Below are 21,749 nucleotides of genomic sequence, written 5' to 3'. Positions count from 1 at the left end.
TTAGTATTATGCACGATCCAGCTTTGGAAAGCATTGTCTCCAGTCTGCTGTGTGAACTCTAAAATTAATACTTTTTCATCTCCAGCATCTTGTATTATCTACATATATCTAAAGCCATATTGATAGCGCTTATCCTTAATATTCATAGCCTATGTGACTCCACCAACTTTGTCAAACTTTTTCAGCATAATATAACATTGATGTAGATATCTAGCATACAGTAATTGCCTAATTTTAATCCATTATTTTATGCATGAGGTAAAAAGGTTGAACCTACAACATTCCACTGTAGACATCAAATTCAGTATGACATTTTCAGATATGCTACTAGTCTGTGAGATTATGGTATTCTTGTAAAATTGATTGAGTCAGGCAACTTATAAAAAATAATGGGTGACAGATCATGTAAATTGTGTGCAGTTCCATTGATTTGTTGTACCCAGAGTGCAAATTTCTTTCTAAATTAAAAACAAATGTCCATCAAATCATTGTTTTTACGTCCTTTTTGAGTATGATGTAAATTGATCCACATTTAGATGTGTTTGCATTCAAGCATTTGTGTGATTGAGATCTGGTGTGATTGATGTAGAAACTATCATTCATTGCTCCCACCCCTTCTTCTGGAGATAGATATGTGGAACCTTTTCCTTAAGTAAATTTATTGTAGCATCTCTGCAAATATTTATGATTTGCATGTTGGTACTATGCATGTTACATGACAATGCTGGTATTAATTTTCATTGCATTTTCTCATACGAACTTAGTTGATTCAATTATTTTGAGACAACTAATTTGGTTTGACAAAGTTTTGTCTAAGTTACATTTGATGATTTGCAGGTTATTTGATGCCCAATGGAAATCAAAATGCTCCTTTTTTCAGCGTCCGTGATTATAACCATTCTGGGTGTCCTTGACCCAAGACCATACTTTGCATCTCCTTGGACACGGAATAATCCAGTTTACACCCTGAGCCGACCTGAAAACCCTACTGTCAATTGGACTCTTACACCACTGTATGCCACTGATCCAGAGAAGATTGCACCAGTCACATCATTTGCTGAAGTACCGGGAAGTGATCCATACAATTATTTCCAAGTTGAAGGAAGTATGTTTCAGGTTTTGGGACTTTTTTTCCTACCCAACATCATATTTCTTCTTTAGAATTTCCCCACAGGTCAGTCTTCCAAATCATGCAAATTTATTGAGTGGGTGGGTGGCTAGTGGGTCAAAGTGGTTGGAAAGTGTTTAGAAGAAAAAAACTGCTATGGAAACTAAATTTTAAACTTATGATTTTCTGTCGAGTGAGCAAACGGAAGTTTTCATGCAGTATTCAATTCACTTGAGGCTCCTTGGATGTGTTCTGCAGAATCATGAAGCATAAACTTCACTCCATAATTCAGCGACCTCTGTGGAAACCTGATTAACTCAGTTGGAAATCCAAATAACAAATTTGCCTCATAGGGATGATAGTGGATAGAAGGCACTGAATTATCTGAGTAAGACATCTCAGCAGATTCTATAGCTCCATGTATATCATTCTTCTATTGTATCTCTACCCCACCTCCCCTTTGCACCAGAGACAGATTTTTTAAACAAATAATTTGCTGCATTGTATTAGCTTGGTAGTCATTGGTAAGGATGATTGGAATTTTACATGTACTAAATTCACAGACAATAACTGCATTTATTTGTTTCTTTCCAATTCAGTACAGTTACAAATGTATAAATGGCAAAAAGAACAGCACACTCCAATTCAGTACAGTTACAAATGTATAAATGGCAAAAAGAACAGCACACTCCAATTCAGTACAGTTACAAATGTATAAATGGCATAAAGAGCAACACACTCCAATTCAGTACAGTTACAAATGTATAAATGGCATAAAGAGCAACACACTCCAATTCAGTACAGTTACAGATGTATAAATGGCATAAAGAGCAACACACTCCAATTCAGTACAGTTACAAATGTATAAATGGCATAAAGAGCAACACACTCCAATTCAGTACAGTTACAGATGTATAAATGGCAAAAAGAACAGCACACTCAAATTCAGTACAGTTACAAATGTATAAATGGCAAAAAGAACAACACACTCCTTTTTGCTTAGTTGAAACTTCAAGGCATAACCATAAATTTCTCCTGACTGTTGGACTTGTATAGAGGAACATGCATTATCTATTTCAGCAGCTTTATATAACGTATATATGCTTACAGATATTTATAGTATAACATTCCAGTCATTTAGAATGAAAGAAATAACCAAATTCATCTGAATAGATATGTACTGTAAAAAAAATTAAACACCATGCACAGTAAGTTATCAACATTTAATCTACTTATAAAAGGTTCAGAACATCTTGTCATATTTTTGGAGTTGCCCATCATGGGTATATCTTTTCTTTTTAGATGCTTCCTGTTAGTGTTAGAGCATTTCTGAAATGTGTGTATATAGGTAACGCCAATTTGACATGGTTCACAGACAATGGCTGTGTTCCACATAATGCTTGTCTGGGTTATGTCATAATCATATCATTTATAGGCAGGAATATGGCATTCCACAGAACACTTGTTTGAACAAACATAACGTTTTTTATTTTTTTGTTGCCAAGATGGCTCAGACAAGGGTCCAGATTTCTTCTATCAAATACCCTTGGATCTAAATAATATTTGGCATAGTGGAAATTATTATATCACTTAACTCGTATTGATGACAATTAGGTATATGTCATTGACATACACATACACTATGCAAGTTATTTGGAATGTGCAATGTCTAATTAGGCATATTATTGTATTTCAAAACTGGCCCTTTTGGACATGTCTGGCACTTAAAGAATGTTTTGAAAGATGTAGTTTCTCTATTGAATATATTCCCTGTCATGGATCACATTATTGTTAGGATTATAAGCTTGCTTCCTCCACAAAAATCCTGCCCAACTAAAAGATGAAAATGTGTCTACTGTCTGTATCACCAAAAGGGCAATCACTTTTGCCTGTTTTTACCTCCCCTTGCCACTGCTAGGTGTCACTACTTGTTAAGCTTTGCCCATACTTAGCAATGTACAGAAAACCTCCTGTCAATACATACCAATATCAGTGTGAATTTTTAGAAATCTGGATTTAGAAATCTGGATTTATATGGTGCATTAATCATTCCTCTACAGGTTGTATACATTATTTTGGAAGTTTTTATATATTATTTTTGAAATTTTTCTGATAATTTTGTGAATTTGTGACTTTTATCAACTCTGTCTATTTAGACCAGATGATTCAAAATGTGGTCTAAATAGACACATATATCCTGATTATGTCAGGTAACTCTGTTTACCTCAACAAACTTGGGGACACCAAAATGCTCAGCCTCTGTGGGCTGGTTTGGCAGTTTCTTTACTGGTGTGCCAGTTTCAGATCAATGTATCAATCAGACAAATTCCAAGGCAGACTCAGTGTTATGACCACCATTCTGTCCAGAAAGGGTCTGGTTATTCATATGCATTGTTCCATCATCAATTGGTTTTTCTTCGGAATTGTGCACTTTGGGGGTGTCCAGTTAGCAGCCTTTTTGTAACAAGTTTGAATCTCATATTACCTACTTTTGCCTACCATCTCCAATCCAAGAAGCTTTGGAAGCAGATGCACTGTCATTCATTTGGGAGGGGTTATGAACTTTACCTACTCCATCCATCCCTACAGTTTTAGTACCCAAGATAAATCATACAAAATGGGGTAGATTTTGAAGAGGTTGTTCATCAGACAAAATTGCTACAGAAGATTGAATGAACAGTTCTGCTCTAAAACCTACTCTACTATAAAAAAAAATGTCAGAAAATCAAGAGGGTTGGGGTCATTGTCTTTGCATGTAAAAACATGTCCATTTTTAACCCCAAATTTTTCTTTTTCTAGACAGTCTTAAATATGATAAGAGTAATTCTTAGTGTTTGCTGAAATGTGTTGCAGATATGTATTCATTCTGAAAGATTTTCTTGATACCTGGAGATGCGTTACCCTCACCTTCAGCAGTGAATATGTAACTGAGGCAAGTTTCAGCCATTTTAGGAGTATGTAACTCCAGGCAGAAGTCTCACACAGCTCTTTTTGAAAGTCCTGCTTCCCTTCTTAACATGATCACGTGATGCACATGGTAGTACAGTTAAACCTATCTTGAAAGACCAATGCTATTTTAGACCACCTGTCTTTAGAGACTAAATCCTCGATGCACAAGTTTATTGTTTATATAGTATTGTGACCTGTTATGAGAGACCACCTGTCTTGAGAGAACCATACTATTTTGGCAAAAGAGGTGGTCTTTCAAGACAGGTTCTACTGTAATGGTAGCCTGTTTTGCCTATGCAGCCTTGCACTCTAAACTCCTTCCTTCCTTTAATATTCTTGCAGCTTTTAGGTTGATTACCTTGAAAATGTCAAGGACAGTTTGTTTTTTCTACTGTTCTCATCACCCTGTATCCTAAAAATTCTCAGTGCCTTGGTTTTCTATGAAATATTCTGCACTCAAATTGGGCTTAAGTCTGCCATAGCCATTATGCCCCTTTCCTAAAGAAGGCTTACAAACGGTAAAATTATTCAAACTGTGTAATGGCATTTAAGGTTTCCAACACCACAGAAAGTTTATACGAAACAGTCAAACATTTTTTCCCCTAACATTTCCTCAAAAACATTACCGCTGTTCTTGACCAGATAAATAATGATTCACAACAGTTTTCATTTCATGAGATCCTTTATTGATGAAGATGTCTTTTGGGTTTTCCGTAAATTGGTCAAAGTCGTATGGGTATATTTCTCTTTGATTTGCCAATGTACATGTATTAGTATATGAAATCATTTCTGATTTACTCCTTTTCCTTTATAAGACCTTAAATTTCTTTTACTGAAGTTTAAACCGCTATTTTGCAAGTGATCTGCTCTATTTTCACTTTTCTCAATTACGGTAATTATTTTCTCCAGTTTTATAGTTTGTCTCCTTTTAGCTGGAGGTTTGTCAGTTGTTACTGATGTACTAGGGGTTAACATTATTAGTTCTCACTTGTAAGAATGACTGTAAAGGCGGATTTTACTGGGTTTTGAGAAAATATGAAAATTCTATACATGTGCATTGCTTATCTAACAATTAATGAAATAATAAGAAAGTTATCTCATCGAAAAACAGAATCATTAACTAAGAGAAAAAGTCAGCAGCTTAATTCAGAGAAGACATACAGAGATTAATGCTATAAACAAAATGTGTAACCTAGGTGCATCAACCTGAGTAGACAGTAGCTTGGTTTTTGAAATGTAATCACTGTTACATCAGGGAAAAAAACAAACCAACAAACATCACAAGCCTTTAGCACTATCAATTGAATCCCACAAATGATTCTCACTTGCTGGTTTAATTGACAAAGACCTTATTCACCTCCAGGCAATAGAGATTAACTCTAAAGACAATATATATGACCACTACCTAATTTACAGTGACAATTTGCAATATGTACATTAGCCTGGTTTACAGACTGTAGTATCCATCGCCGGTAGCCAGAATTAGCCAGAATCCTTTTTTTTGCCCTTGTTCTTTTGAGTTTGTTTTTTATCAGAACAATCTTTACTAATCAAGCAGTTGTTGTTACAAATGATTACGTAAAGGTCAGTGGTGTTTGTCTCTTTGATTGCAATATGGTCATTCATAGAACTGGATACTGGGTACTACTCATTACATATTGATAGTAGCTATGATAAGGCCAGCAACCAGGCTAAGTGCTGGAATAATCTACATGTACTTTAGTCTGGTTTACAGTAGAAAATATAAAATCTTATAATTATACCTAAAATATTTAAAATATCAGTAGCCACGCTTTTTCTTTCTTCCTGTAGAACAGTAAAAGTGATCGTTGTAACAGAGATTAAATAAAGTTCAGTAGAGTTTGTCCCCATTTTTGCAATGCAATCATTCATAGTAGTGTTGAAATGCATATTTTGCCAAGACATCATGGTTGCTGGTCACATTCAGTAGGTGGATGCTCATGACAGCGTTTTTCTAATATAATCAATCCGTGCATTATGATTGTGGCTGGAAATGACAGGTGGTCACTCATAACAGAGGTTGCTCATAATAGGTTTTACTGTATTTGACATAATTTTACATTATATTTCACGAAAATTTCTGTTGGGTTTGGGTTTTGTCATTTTTATGACATAACGCAAGTAGGTTATTCAGTGTTGAAACAGTTTGAGTAAAATGCCTTGCCTAAGGACATCCCACTGTAGCCAACCAGGTCTGACCCAATGGTCGGATTCAAACTTGCACCATTTGTGTCACAAGTCTGGCATGCTAACCACTGAATCACTTTGGCTTCTAAGAATAATTGTACATATCAACACATAATGGTCTCATTGCATACAATTCCTGATCATCTTGTCATTGATCCAGATCACCTTTGCCCATCCCTGCAATAGCCTTATTTATTTAGAGTACTTAATGTTGTCTGCTAAATTAGCATGCCAGATGTTCGGGTATGAGGTTTTCATTTTGGCATTTGGCATTATATTTCAATTGGGGGGGGGGGTCTTAACTACATTACACTATTAAAAACTTGGAACAGGTTGAAAATTCTTTCCAAAAAATTTGTTGAAGCACGTTGAGTTTTTAAAGTTGTATTTGATTCTTTTGCAGATGTTGTAAAAGTTATAAAAGAAATTGACTATGAGGTGGTAAAGAACCTAAGCTTGGCTGTTGTTGCATATAGTAGTAATGGAGCGAGTTCAACTGCTACCATCAAATTAGAAATCCTAGATATCAATGACAATGCCCCAGAATTCCCAGAGAAGGTATGTGTATAGTGAAGTTTATTTTTTGTATTATTTTTGTTATCAAAACAGAAAACCACCATCACTGATATTTTTTAAAAGTAGTGTGGCCATGTTGCACAGTGTGTAATTTTTCATATATATTTGAAATATATTGAAAGTTTAAAGAAAGACTTTAGTTAAACATTTAAATAATTGTTTATGATATTCATTTGCATCAGGAATTTTTACTTCTTGGTCTCTTGAACTAGCAGCTTTCATATATTCTGTATATAGAATTTTGGCAGTGTTTAGATTTGAATTTGATTTTTTCAGATAAAAGTTTCCATGAAACTGTAATTTTGAGCATGAAGAACTTCACAATTGATTATTAAACAAGATATGGAGAATTAGAATTCTCATTTTTAAGAGTTTGTCCCTTATTTCAGCTGAAATTTCTTATTATGGAGTTATTTGACAAGTTGAAATAGACTTCAAAATGCTACAAGTCTTTGAATCTCCTATTCCATTGTAAGACATCGATTTCTTAAGTGAAGCTGTAAAAGGTCAACAATCAGTACTGTCAGTTTTACTCTTTTCCTTGAAGATTCTGTTAAGTTTCTCTTCCTGTCACATGACATGAAATATAACATTTAATACATCTGTCTCTAATTTTCAGTATGAACATACATGGACCATCTTGCAATGACAAATTACAAGGCAACGGAATGGAATCTAATGTATTAAGATGTATTTCAAACCCATATTAGTATGGATGGTTCATTTAAAAGAAACTTTATACTGCATCCTTTTGATGTATCGAATCATGTATATGTTTCTTCTTTCATGTGCAATTTATTGAATGATGGTTCATTTAATGAATATTTCTCTTCCAACTTTTCAGAGTTATGTCTTTTATGTGTCTGAAAATCTGAGGAACCCTGATGAGATTGGTTCCATTTATGCCAGGGATAATGACAGTGGAAGCTATGCTGAGATGGTCTTCTCCTTATCTGGTGCGGAGTCTGAGACATTTGTGGTCTTTACACTTAATGCCAGACAGGTAAATTCAAAATTGTAGGAGTATTTTGATCTGCATAATCCCGTACTAGAAAATAGTCTTCCTTTTTTTTTGTTGAGTGCATTTGTATTGTTTTTTATTTTATTTTCCTGCAACTTAATCAAATGTAGCAAAATTTATTTAAATTTTTTTATATCACAACGATTATATCTGTATAATTAATTCAGTATAGTACCTGTGAAATTTTTTACTTAATTAATATTTAAATTTGTGCTTGTAATTTGCCTGCCTTTATGTTGAGTTTAAACTAATCTTATATTGCTATTTCTATGTTTTAGACTTTGCATGATTACAGGGTAAGATTTTGAAATTAAGATGGGTTTGATTTCTCATCACAAATTGTGTGATTTGCAGGAAATGGGTGCACAAAAAATGTTTCCAATGAGTGGCACATTTGCAGATATTTTTTTAGCAGAATTCCACCAATCAGAATTGTAATATTAAGAGACTTTTAGTAAATTCTCTAACTCACTGTATAAAAAAGTTACCAGTTACATCTTTAATAAAGCCATCAAATAAAAGGATTTTTAAGTTTGTCATGGTCAACAGGCATCAGGCATTAATGAACTTCATTTAGACATGAATTTTTACTATGTTTATATAGGTGTCTGGTTAACAGATGTAATTTCAGTATACATGTTGTAAAAATGTAAGCATGGGTAAGCAACCAGACTAGTGGAGTACTTTGATTGGCAAGGTATTAACAGACATGTCAATATTTTTTCTATGTTCTCTGAAGGGTTCATTTTGTGATCTATCTTTTGAAATGTTTTTGAGGAGGTGATGTTAGGTGTCTGTGGCAGCTTTGATTTAAGTTCTTTTCTTCAGCTATAGTAATTCAGTATGTCCTTTCATATTTTGAATATATTATTACCTCCCTTCTATTTCCTTGTACCAGTCTGGCTTCTGGGTCAAATCTCTAAGTGGGATCATGGAGTCTGGTAGTACATATATGACACTTTTTGGGTTAATGTTTTGTTTACATTGTCATCACCTTATAACACCATACCCAATTGACCTTATGTGAGCTGATTGATCACTCTGCCTACCGAATCACGTGACATGACACCCTGCTAACCTCCAACAAACATGCAGTATTGGCAGAGAAATATGTTTTGGTTTAAGTGATATGTTTATTAAAAATGATTTGTATTATTCTTAAAAAAGTAAAATTTGAAAGTTACTTAAAATATACTGCAGTAGACAATATTTATATTTGTAGTTCCAGTTTGTAAAATAATAACCTAAGGTTTTTATTTCAGTAAATAATAAAAATCAACTTCAAAGCTGCTTGAGAACTCATTCATTACAAGGAAATTCGCTCTAAAAGATGCTAATGTATTTAATATACAATCTTATACTTATTAATTTTATCTGGCTGATGTTCATGCTGCCTTGGAAGTAAATTAATTAAAAACTAAGAACAAAATCATAAATAATTACTGTTTAGAAGTATACTGTTGTGCATAATAATTTTTAAGTTCTATGTTCGTCAGATGGAATTTTGATCAGTGATGTCTTTTGGTGTAAATATATAAATACATGCTTAATATATTGAAAGATAATTATCTGAAACCATTGTTTTTGTATTTCATTATTATTACATTTTTGTATCCCAACCCCTCCTTCAGCCCAATGAGAAAGTAAAGAATCACTCAAGTGTCTGAAAGATCGAGAATATAAATCATTGTTTTTGGGACAAGCCAACATTAAAGTGTAAATTTTAAAACTTTAAAATAATGCAGTCTGGGGTTCAGTGCTTCATAGGCAAGTAAAATAACATACATCAAAGACCAAAAACTGGAGGTTCTCTACCCATATTTAGAAATGTTAATTTTGACATATATTTTTCAATTTCAGTTCTTTTTTTTCTCCCTTCAAGCCATGGATGAGATATTCTTTTTTACATACTTTTATGCAAACATGTTGTCATTGCCATCAGTTGTTTCCATAGTCAGCTGATCATACACATGACCACAAAAAAAGTCTTTATCCATTGAAGTTTTGTCTTTGTTTCTGGAAAGGAATAAACCTAATTCCTCCATTTAGACGATCTGAATATCAGCAGTCAAAATTACAATGCTCCCACTGCCATCTTTTCACCATTATTGATTGAGAAAGCAAGAAATCATTAAAAAAAATTGTAAATAGTTATCATAATCAATTCATTATTGCCACAAGCAGCTTGTGAGAGGAAAATGGCAGACATTAGCAATGCTTGGAGGTGTGTCTAATTTATGCTCGCTGATTGGTTTAATAGACCAGCATGATTGACAAGTGGCAATAGATTAATTCATTTCAGGTTTAAAATTTCACATCATTACATGCTCCTCTTTTTCTCTCTTGAATACATTCCCCAGTCACATTACATTAGGAATATTTGCCTTACCTTAGGGGACCAGAGATGGCATCTCTGCAGTAAGGGGATGTAATTCCCTCCACCTCTTACCTATTCTCCTAAGTTATTATGATTGGGCAATGTACTCAAATAAGAAACTAACTTTTTAAGTACTTTGTTTCATCACAAATACTTACCCAATTATAAAACACACATATACCCTCCCAACCTCCCTGCAGTTACATCTATGTAGAGAGCATGCCTTCTGCTCCAGTAGTAACTGAGATATTCATGGGATTTGATGCCAATCCTGGTATCAGTGAGAGATCACTTTGCCAAACCACCACCTAGGTGGACAGATAAAATTTCGCTTCTTTTTAGCTAAATGTTTTGTTCTAGGAGGGCTGGATTTGCACAGTAGTAGTAGTTCTCCTAAGGTATTTTGATTGTATAAGTATTCATCAAGAAACATATTTTACTAGAAAAAATTAGCATGTATGGTGAATTATAATGAATAGAAAATTCCATGTGATATGTTGTAGAGTTCCTTATAATTACATAGTTTATGTGATATATTTTGGTGGATGGCAAGTTACAGTCAAACCTGTTATCATGGTCACCTCTAAATAACATTCTCTGTATATAGCAATCAGTTAAATCTAGCTGTATGGCTCAATCATGCATGATGTAAGGCAAATTAACTGGCAGGTAAAGGTCCAATGCTCAAGTCAGTTGGTCTCTTGAGTGACTTTTTATGGACAGATTTGATTGTGCTTGATGACAGATGAACCATTGAATGCATTTACTGTCTGTCATACCATGTTTTTGTATGACAAGTATCAAATATTGGATTGCTTTCTTAATAAGTTTGGCACAGCAAAAAGAAAAAGTAAACCATGTTAACCTACAGAAACTGGTATTCTGTGCTATTTTTAAACATTATATGTACGTCACAAGATACTTGATCAAAATGGATATACTATTTAAATTAGATGCTTCATTGCCTTGGTAGTTTGAGAGATTAATATCAGTTTCAAATTTTATTGGTTATCCTTGAGTTTTTATAAAAGTAGACGAAGTACAGTTGCATCATGCAAAGAATTTTCAGCGCCTTCATGTTTACTGATTGGTTCTGTCTTCTTCGTCAATTGCACATTTTATCTTATTAATATTCCAAATTACTGTAAAGAAGTTAGGGCACATTTTATCATATTAATATTCCAAATTGCTGTAAAGAAGTTAGGGCACATTTTATCATATTAATATTCCAAATTGCTGTAAAGAAGTTAGGGTACATTTTATCATATTAATATTCCATGTTGCTGTAAAGAAGTTAAAGCACATTTTATCATATTAATATTTCTGAGAAGTTAGGGCACATTTTATCATATTAATATTCCATATTGCTGTCAAGAAGTTAGGGCACATTTTATCATATTAATATTCTATATTGCTGTCAAGAAGTTAGGGCACATTTTATCATATTAATATTCTATATTACTGTAAAAAAAGTTAGGGCCCATTTTATCATATTAATATTCTATATTGCTGTCAAGAAGTTAGGGCACATTTTATCATATTAATATTTCTGAGAAGTTAGGGCACATTTTATCATATTAATATTCCATATTGCTGTCAAGAAGTTAGGGCACATTTTATCATATTAATATTCTATATTGCTGTCAAGAAGTTAGGGCACATTTTATCATATTAATATTCTATATTACTGTAAAAAAAGTTAGGGCCCATTTTATCATATTAATATTCTATATTGCTGTCAAGAAGTTAGGGCACATTTTATCATATTAATATTCTATATTGCTGAAAAGAAGTTAGGGCACATTTTATCTTATTAATATTCCATATTGCTGTAAAGAAGTTAGGCATATTTAGCTTCTAGCTTTATTTAGTCCCCCCATGGCTGCTATTTAAAATACAGAAAATTACTCCATGATTTTTAAAACATTTTATGAATATGTACATGATGATCTATTGATGCTGCAGGCATTATAATAATAATAATAATAATAACAATAATGACTTTATTTAATGAAGAAGCTCATTTGGTCAACTGACCAATCTTCTATGAGGCCTTCTATTATGACATTTGTGTGTGTGTGTGTGTATGTATATGTGTGTGTGTATGTGTATGTGTGTGTGTATGTGTGTATATATATATATATATATATATATATATATATATATATATATATATATATATATATATATATATATATAATGCACAATTTTTACAAGATGAAGTGTCTTTAGACAACAAATTCTGTTAAAAACTCGACAATTGATCTACTGCTACAACACAAGGCTTCAAGGATGAGTACGTACAGGATTCATACAAACAGTAAATGTGAACCTGTGTAAAACATTATTGGTGAATACATGTTAACAATGTTGTATAAAGTAGTAGTACTGACTTAAACAAATTCTACAAATGATTGTTTCTGTAGATGTTGACTAAGAAGCTTTTTAAGAGCTTGGCATGTGTCAGCAGACTTTATATAAGGGTGGTATGGAATTTCATAGTTTGGCTCCAGAAAAAGCAAAAGTCTTCTTATAAAACTCTGAATTTGGTTTAGGTAAATATAACTTGTTGTTTGAGATGGATCTTAGTTCATACATATGTATATTTGTAACAAATTTAAAATTACATTTAAGATAATCAGGAGCCAAACCATGTATAGACTAGTACACCCTTCTGAAACTGAATTCTCTGCTGAAATGGAAGCCACTTTAGGGTCTTAACACATTAACCCCTGTAGGTTTTTGTCATTTTCGCCTGAAAGCTATTTCTGAATACATCCAAAAACATCAAATTCCAGGTGATCTTTCAACAACATACTGCCTAGTTGTGTTAGAAACATCGTTTTTTATTGGCTATTTGGCTCACGCATGAGCAGAAAGGTTAAAGTTGGAGTTCTTTTTCTTTTTTTTTCCTAAATGGAGTCATTATTTTTGTATCAAGACCACTCTCTATTCCAAATGCCCATCTAATCCTACTTTTTGCAAAGGTTCATCTGTCTGTTTGTAGTTCATACCAGTTTGCCTTAGATCTGAGACCAAAGTCTAAAATTGGTACACAAAATTGTATTCTGACCATGGGTGAATTTTGGGTAGAAAAAAATCGGGTCCATAAAATGAGGTTTTTCCCTCTGTATTTTGTAGTGCATCTAGAAATTCCAGATTATTTAGTATCATTGTAGAGCTAGATCTGTCTACCTTTCTATAATACCACCCACTTTAGTGTATCATGCACATGACCATGATGCTACAGAACTCGGCAGTAGGCTACTACTTCCTGCCACGTTAACTCGGCGCCAGGGGTTAATGTGTTAAAAAGATTTGTTCATGGTGTATCTAAATTAGTATAAAGAATAACTCTAGCTGCTTTGTGTTGAAATTTCAGTAATCTTTCCTGAGTTTCTATACCACTATTACCAGTACGCCAGACAGAACAACAATATTCTAGGAATGACATGATATATGCATTGTAGAATATCTTTCTCTGTTCTTGAGGGAGATAAGATTTTATTATGTTCAATAGATAAGGCAGTGAATTAACTTTTTAATGACCATATCAGCTTGTATTTTCCAGCACAAGATATGGTCTGTCTATCTGTATGTATGTATGTATGTATGCATGCATGTATGTATGTATGTATGTCTTTGGTTATTAATAATGTATGTATGCAGCCATGTACAATATGTAAGAATGTATCTGTCTGTGTTTTTGGCTATAAATAATGTATATTTTTATATATGTGTCTATGTATGAATGTGCCTTTGTCTAAAATAATTATTTAAAAAAAATATGGATGATTGATGGGATAAATTTACAAATATGTACAGTGTAGTTTATTTTGTATGTTATTTTTCAGGCTTATCTCACAGTGAGTCAAGGATTTAAACTGGATTTTGAGACCAGGACCCAATATAACTTGATCCTTACAGCTACAGACAACCCTAGAGCCCAACTGTCTAATGAGAAGTTGCGAACCAGTGTCCCGGTAAGATACTATTTGCAGTTTGCTCCATTTACTTTTATTTCTGATTCTCAGATGAAACGTGATGCCTGTAGATGTATTACTTATTATTTAGCCTAGTCAACTGGACATACTTTTGTGTAGTTTGAATTCAGACTGTTTGCTTGGACTCTTTCATGACTTCAGAGCCAGGATCCAAGGTCACAAAACTTTCCTAGCACAACAATTTTAACTTGAGAATCAAGACTCTAAAATTGGAATCTATATATGCATTTTTGTAATCTATGAACATTTTAAATCTGTTGGGCACAACATATAAAGTTAATTGTGACAAATTTCTTGTTCTAGCATTTGATTGCTGAACAACCACTTGGTATAGACAAGCACAGTTTAGTATGTGCATATTTGTGTGTGTGTGTGTGTGTGTGTGTGCGCGCGCACGTGTGAAGAGAGATCCAAGTTAGGTTTTTGATGCCAATGTTTGTTTATGTTTAAATGTTTTAAAATATTTGTGCATTGCCGTTGACTTTATTAGCTGAACTGCACAAAAACCACTTTACATAGACAAATGAAGTCCTTATATGCATAAGAAGATTACCTAAATAAATTTTCATTGCATTAAAGGTATTTTGAAATTTTTCATTAATTTGTTAATTGTCTGTATAAGACTTCGTTTTGGCCATAGCAGGGACATGCATGCATAACACAAATACAAATCTAGTTAAGTCCAGATTTTTTTAATGAACAGTCAATACTTTTCTGATTTTCAGGTGACAATTTACATAACTGATGAGAATGACAACATTCCAACTTTTAAACAAATCAGTTATGAGTTCTCAGTGGTGGAGAGCTATTTAGCGGACCAGAATGCAGGTGTAGTTATAGCGGATGATCTTGACCAAGGGAATAATGGACTTGTATCATACTTCCTGGCCAACCAAAATGAACCAGGTAATTACAAGTGGATTTACTTTTGTGGGTATAAATTGACAATTGGAGTAAAGTGTCTTGCCCAAGGATACATCATGGGGGCTGACCCAGGCTGGCCTGATGGTAGCATTTGAACCTGTACTCTTCCAGTCATGAGTTTGGCACACTTACCATTGAGTCACTGCAACTCCCTTGTGATGTAGGGACTTGTAGGTTTCATAGATGGATCATTGTGTATTGAACCTTTAAATTCATAATTTGAATTTTGCACCATGTAAACAGTAATGAAATCAAATCATTCCTATTTATTCTACCTTAGTTTACATAAATTTTTTTTACCATTTATTTTTTCATGCATAGTCAGTCACACAAAAGTCAGATATTTTTTGTTCTTAAATTTTTCATACAGTAAAGTTTGTTCTGTTTGTGAACAATCTTACATTTTTCTTTTAAATAAAAGTCTTAAATCTGATGATTGATGAATTTGAGAATTAAAGATAGATGCTGATATTGTACAGAATTGGCAGGTAATCATTTCTGAGAATGTATTTTCATTCCTCACTTTTTAATGATCATCAGTTTTTGCCTATTTTGAGTGTAATATCATACTTTTAACTGAAGAACCTTTCATACATCTAAATCATCATTTGCTGCTCTTTTCAATTTAAAATTTAAATTTATTTAAATTAATACATGCCAGCATTCTTCTTATATAGACAGATTTTAATGAATTGTTTATATATATTTACAGTAATGCATATATTTCTTTCAGTAACTTTTTAGGCAGATCATAATGAAATATTCTCCAGTCTCTTGTACAATAAAATGATGGTCATTGTATCTAAATATGAAGTTATTTGAAGAATACATAGACAAGAGCACTATAGAAATAAAACTCCCTTGGCCTTGAACACAGTCAGAGAAACAATCAAGGGTGCCACCAGGCACCCACTGCAAACAATACCCTGTTGGGAACCTCAGTATCCAAGAGAAGTTACTTCACTTTGTTCTCCATGACTCTATGGTCACAAACTAAGTAACAGAAAGAAACAAAGCCATAAAGTGTTGTAAAACTTAACAAACAATTTAATTATCAAAGTTATGCATGAAAATGTGAGAGGAACTGACATTTTATGAAGTAATTCCAAACTAATCCTTATAAAGTCCTAAATCAATGAAAAGTTCTATATATATTTCAAAACTGGAAGTGTACTGGTATGCCAAGAGTCGTGACATTGTCAAGATGGTGTCATCCAGAAGTCCTTTGAATAATTCACAACAATTCAAGAATAATATTACAGTCCAAAAAATGAGCACTTTCTGTTTATACTGTAAAGTCCAAACAAATGTTTTTCTTCTTAAATAAGATCTAAGCACAACAGAAAACACATCTGGAAACTTAAAACAGGAACACAAGAAATGTAAATTACTCCAGATTGGAATGAAACTGATTACTCATGCCTCTATTTATATACACCGTCTATTGCAACTATATTTAGCAATAGAATGCATGTGATGGAACTTACTGCTCATTTTTTGTCAAACTTGCCTATACATATGACCTAGCCCAACCAATGGGAAGTTAATGAATTCTTCTAGATAAGTTGAAACCCCATCAGCCAATGAGAAATTAAGCCAAAGACACCATTTAAGTCTTATTATTAAGATTATTATTAATAATTGTCAACACATATGTAAACACCTATTTATAGATACTATGCAGTACTATGCTCTGAACAGATTCAGGTCATATGGGCAAAACTAACTAAAGATATTCTGTACAATTTAAAGCCATGAAAAAATTTATAAAAATTAGAATGTACCAGGAGTTTAAAAAATATAGATATACATAACACCAGGAGCCTTTATTGAGCAACCACTTTGAAGTCACCATATCTAACTCTTCATTCTGCAAGTATAGTGAGCCACCATCCTTGGCTTTCTCCTTCAGCTACTTTGCAGGTTGCACAAGAGATGTCAGCTTCAACATCAATCTCCAAAAACAACAAAACTTTCTCCCCTTATCCCTGTTAGATTTTACTATGAAGCTCAAAGACTCAGCCTTCTGGGCTTTCATTGAAGGAGTTTTCCATCTACTACCATCACCACCTTCCTCTACATCAACAGCCTAGACTAGTTTCAGATTACTTCTACCGTCTGTCAGAGATACTGACATTTTAAGCTGCTTGCATCATCAATCACAAAACCCAAGCATCAATTGACTTTTTACTCAAAAAGACACCTTCCCTCAAACTTTACTTGGTGGTTCTACAAGTCTCACACTCCACTTTTCTATGTGGACATCCCAACAGTCAACAGAGATATTGCTGTTTTGGGTATGACAAAGCCATACTAAATACATATAGATTGGAAGTCTTTTAATGACACAGCAGTTGCTGGACAATATCATGGCCATGGGCTCTATGTTGGATCTGGTATCTATGGTAATATTTCAATAGGTGGAACACAACTTATCTTTTGCCACCCCAAATCTCACAGGACATATGTGTGGAAATCTGTTTCTGCTTCTTTAACAGAACTGCCCATCATACCATGGCTAATGCCGTCACAGCAAGTATGTACCTACAACTGACTGAACAAGATGAAGTGCCCTCTACCTCTCTTAAAGACCACCATAAGACCAACCTTTGCTCACAACCTTTATCATCTAATTTCCTTTTTAATGATATAGTTTTCTCTCCCTCTCAGTCTCAGCTATAGCAGAAGGATTCTTAGGGAAATCAACAAAAAGATTGTAGTTATGCCCCTATGATACAGGTCACTTTAAAGCAGTCCTGCCAAACTGATAACCTTTGAAAACCAGTTTCCCCAAATAAAAGCAGACAAGAGGCAGAGAGAGGGCAATTGTTTTTGCCAGCATTTCTCTCTATGACAGTCTCCCTGTCTCAAAAAATGACATAATCTTCATGCTGCCCTTATCACAGATTCCAGTATAGGGAAGGCTCAAATTCTTGCTGCCAAATGGGACAAGATTTGCAACAATGATCAATGGACCCAACAAGTGCTTTCTGAAGGACTTACTTTGTCCAGGGTTTCCTTAGCTACAAACATCCACCACTGACCCATTCAAAGCTGCCACTTTGCAGCAAGAAATCAACAACCTTCTCTGAAAAAGGGTGATAGAAATTGTTTGCAATGTAAATTTTCTGGGCTTTTATTCGAGACTGTTTCTGGTTCCAAAGACAAATGGCACTCTTTGCCCTGTCATCAGCCTAAGTGCACTAAATTCATTCATGCCCCTTGGTTCATGGTCAGATCATCAGGACAGGTTCTAAATGACATCCAGAGGGAGACTACACAATCACTGCAGACTTAAAAGATGTGTGTCTTCATGTCACCATTCATATGGCTTCCAGAAAGTTCCTCTGATTCACCTACAGATACACCATTTACAAGTTCAGGGCACTCCGATTTGTACTAAACATCAGTCCATGAATTTTCACTCTACTGTTGCAATGGGTAATGGCCCATGTCCTTACCACCTACATGGCGGCAACATTAAACTACCTGGATAACACTGTACCACAACAGAGGTGATTCATATCTTGTCATAAGACATGATATTTGATGTTACTGTCCTTCTCCACGTTGGCTTCCTTGTCAGCAAAGACAAATCTGACCTCATACTATCTCAACATTTTCTAGGAACAGAGTTCAACACTCTGGTGAAAAGAGCATATCTCCCTCTAGACAACCCTAGAAAATCGGTTCAATGGTGGCTTCCTTATTTATGCAGGATAATCTGTCCACCAGAGAATTCCTTTTCCTGCAGTGTTTGCTCATAATCCTGGGTCACCTGTTTATGCACCCATTACATATTCTATTGTCCAAGCAGAGGCTGAGACATTGCCCATTGGTCACAATCTGCACAAATATGAAGGTGTTTCATCCCAGCTAAGAGATGCTGAATCTGCACATCAGGATCATATTAAACAAACTCTTAAGAAGAAACTATTCACACAACTAGTGGTGGCAAGAATTCCTCATTAGAGATGTCCTTCTACTTTAAAGCCTACAGTGCCATACCCAGGTTAACATTGTACTGCTGCAGTAACAAGTACCACAAATAGAAAACTTCCTACTATGTCTAATTGATGAGAAACAGTTAGCACCAATTACAATCAATGGCTAACATTCTACAATTTGATGACATCCTATGTCACTATGGAGGAAAAAAACAAAACAAAGTCCTATCTGATCTTCTGTCCAATTTTATTACACATGTCCAAAGACTTTACTGTGGCAAAAGTAAAATATATCATGGGCACTAACCTGGATGAACAAGATGCCATTTGATGCTCTCAATGGCCTCACTGGTTCACCTTTAATTTAAGTTCTGCTCTCTCTCAGCATTTGCAATGGCAGGGAGAGTCAGCAAAATACATGCTCTGTTAGTTGACTCGAATTACTTGCAATGCCGACAGTATGGGTGGGTATCACTAATGACAACACCTGCTTTCATTGCCAAGGACAGGCTTCCATTCATGGGTAATCAGACTTCTGTAGTGAAATCTTGTCATCTCAGGACACTATCTCAATGTTGTCTGCATGCACATTGCAACTCTGAACTGGCACTTGAAAAGGACCAAGCCACTATGTAGAGAAGGATCATCCCTCACACAGACGGTATATCAGCAGGATAGTGTTCTGCATATCAGGAAATAAACAGTTAGGACAGTCACAACAAGCATCACATTTGAGTGAAATCTGACTGACATTAACCATGCCATTGGATGGAGTTCTGAGTCAAGCTTTTATCTCAAAGATCTTTAATCTCAAAAAGCTCAACTCACCCTGGTGGAATCTGTAGCCATGGAGCAACAGGTTTTGACCTTCCTGGGTTGTTCAGTAGCTTCATAAGGATGCAATGGCATGACTTATCCACTTGATTTGCAGGAGAGAAAATGTTTCCATTTTTAATCTGCTCCTCGACATATGGAGTCTGTTCTCTAGTCAGGATATCTAGAAGCTGTCTCACATACCTTAGGAAACTGGAGAGGGCCTCTCCAGGGTAAGGGGATGTAACTCCCTTCACATTTACCTATTCTCCTGGGGTATTATGACCATGTAATGTATTTGAAGCAGAAACCGATTTCTTTTTCTTGTAAATTTTTTTATCTCAATAATACCTACCCAGTCATAATGCACACATCCTCCCAGCCTCCTCAGAGTCAGATCCAGATCCATATAGAGTGCATGCCTTATGCTCTAGTAGTAACAAGTATTCATGGGATTTGCCACCAAGCCATGTATCAGGGGGAGATCACTCTAGCAGACACCTAGGTGGGCAGATAACTTCTAACCTTTAGGCTAAAATGTTTTAGCCTGGATAGACTGGATTTTCAAAGATGTAGTAGTTCTTCTGAGGTATTTTGATCAGCTAAGTGTTATTGAAGAAACCTATTTTAGAAGAAAAATTGGTTTCTCTATTTATCACAAATAAATTTTCATGCACAGCCAGGCCATTCTCAGTCAGATGCACCATTGTGTCCTTGTGACAGGCAGTTACCTCTCATTTTCCTTAAGTTGATATAACCACTAAAAATAACCAACCAACCAGTTGAATAACATTTTGCATTATTGAACTGAGACAAATATAATGAATTGGCACTTGCAAGGAGAGTAGCTGTTGTTTGAGATGAATTTGGTGATGATGCACATTGCAAAGTTTTATACAAAATAAAGTAAATAACACTTTGATAGCATAATATGACATAAGTTGCTTTATTGCTGTCTGTCCATACCTCCACACATCAAATTGTCCATCCTAAATCCATTTTAACATGATCATTCCATAACTGTTGAACTTGGAGTGATGAAATTCTATATAAATTGCATCATGGTCATAAGTAGCTAACATGATGAGATTTTCAGAACCAATACAGAAAATGTTTACTCTTAGTACATTATGAGCTCACCAGGCTTATGGTATGGCCCTGCATCTATTGTCCTTTTTGCATCTTCCGTCCTTCAATAAACACTTGTTTGCAAACATTCTTAAAGGCTTCGTTTCTGATTAGATTTCCATTAGATTTGGTATGTCAGCTTATATCATTGAGACTTCACATACTGGTAAGTTCGATTATGAGCAACATGCATGTTAATAAAGTTGTTGTTGTATGCAGCAAAATGGGGTTGATTGTTGTTGTTGTTGTAGGGTTTTCAGCACACGATAGGCTATACATGGTGGCCAGTATTGATGGTGGAGGAAGAACTTGGGAAAACCCCGGAAAGAACCAGTGACCCACGAGAAGCTACTGGCAGGCTTTCTCACATACCTGCATTAGCCGAATCCAAGTCTCAAACCCACACAGACAGCATATTAATGAACTAACCTTATCTCTGATGCATGTGCGCAGGAACACACTAGTGATAGTACACATACAAGTCTAGTTAATACATTTAATAATTCTATCAACTTCCTCTCCCCAAAACACACCATCCTTTAATGAGTCTTTTCCAGTTAAAGGATTTTCATGGTGTTGATACTTTTCAATCTGTACAATACATATCTCATGCTCGTGAGTTCTGAATTAGATACAATACCTGCAGTGTATCCATGTCACCAAAATTAAACTAACTAAAAGAGAATACAAAATT

At 34.6% G+C, this 21,749-nt stretch overlaps 1 protein-coding gene across 1 annotated transcript in view; it reads left to right on the top strand.

Moving 5' to 3' along the window:
• The window catches only part of LOC149802901 (cadherin-87A-like), a 156,072-nt gene that overhangs the window by 91,266 nt on the left and 43,057 nt on the right, over positions 1–21,749 (top strand). The window contains exons 25-29 of the mRNA XM_089952392.1: positions 881–1,105; positions 6,669–6,823; positions 7,686–7,844; positions 14,094–14,222; positions 14,969–15,149. Coding sequence (XP_089808518.1) covers positions 881–1,105; positions 6,669–6,823; positions 7,686–7,844; positions 14,094–14,222; positions 14,969–15,149 — 849 coding nt within the window. The remainder of the gene's footprint in view (positions 1–880; positions 1,106–6,668; positions 6,824–7,685; positions 7,845–14,093; positions 14,223–14,968; positions 15,150–21,749) is intronic.

Source organism: Sinohyriopsis cumingii, chromosome 3 (assembly GCF_028554795.1).
Source record: "Sinohyriopsis cumingii isolate HCF-2022 chromosome 3, ASM2855479v2, whole genome shotgun sequence".
NCBI lineage: Eukaryota > Metazoa > Mollusca > Bivalvia > Unionida > Unionidae > Sinohyriopsis > Sinohyriopsis cumingii.
Note: the sequence above shows the minus strand (reverse complement) of the source record. Positions and strands in the feature narration are given on the sequence as shown.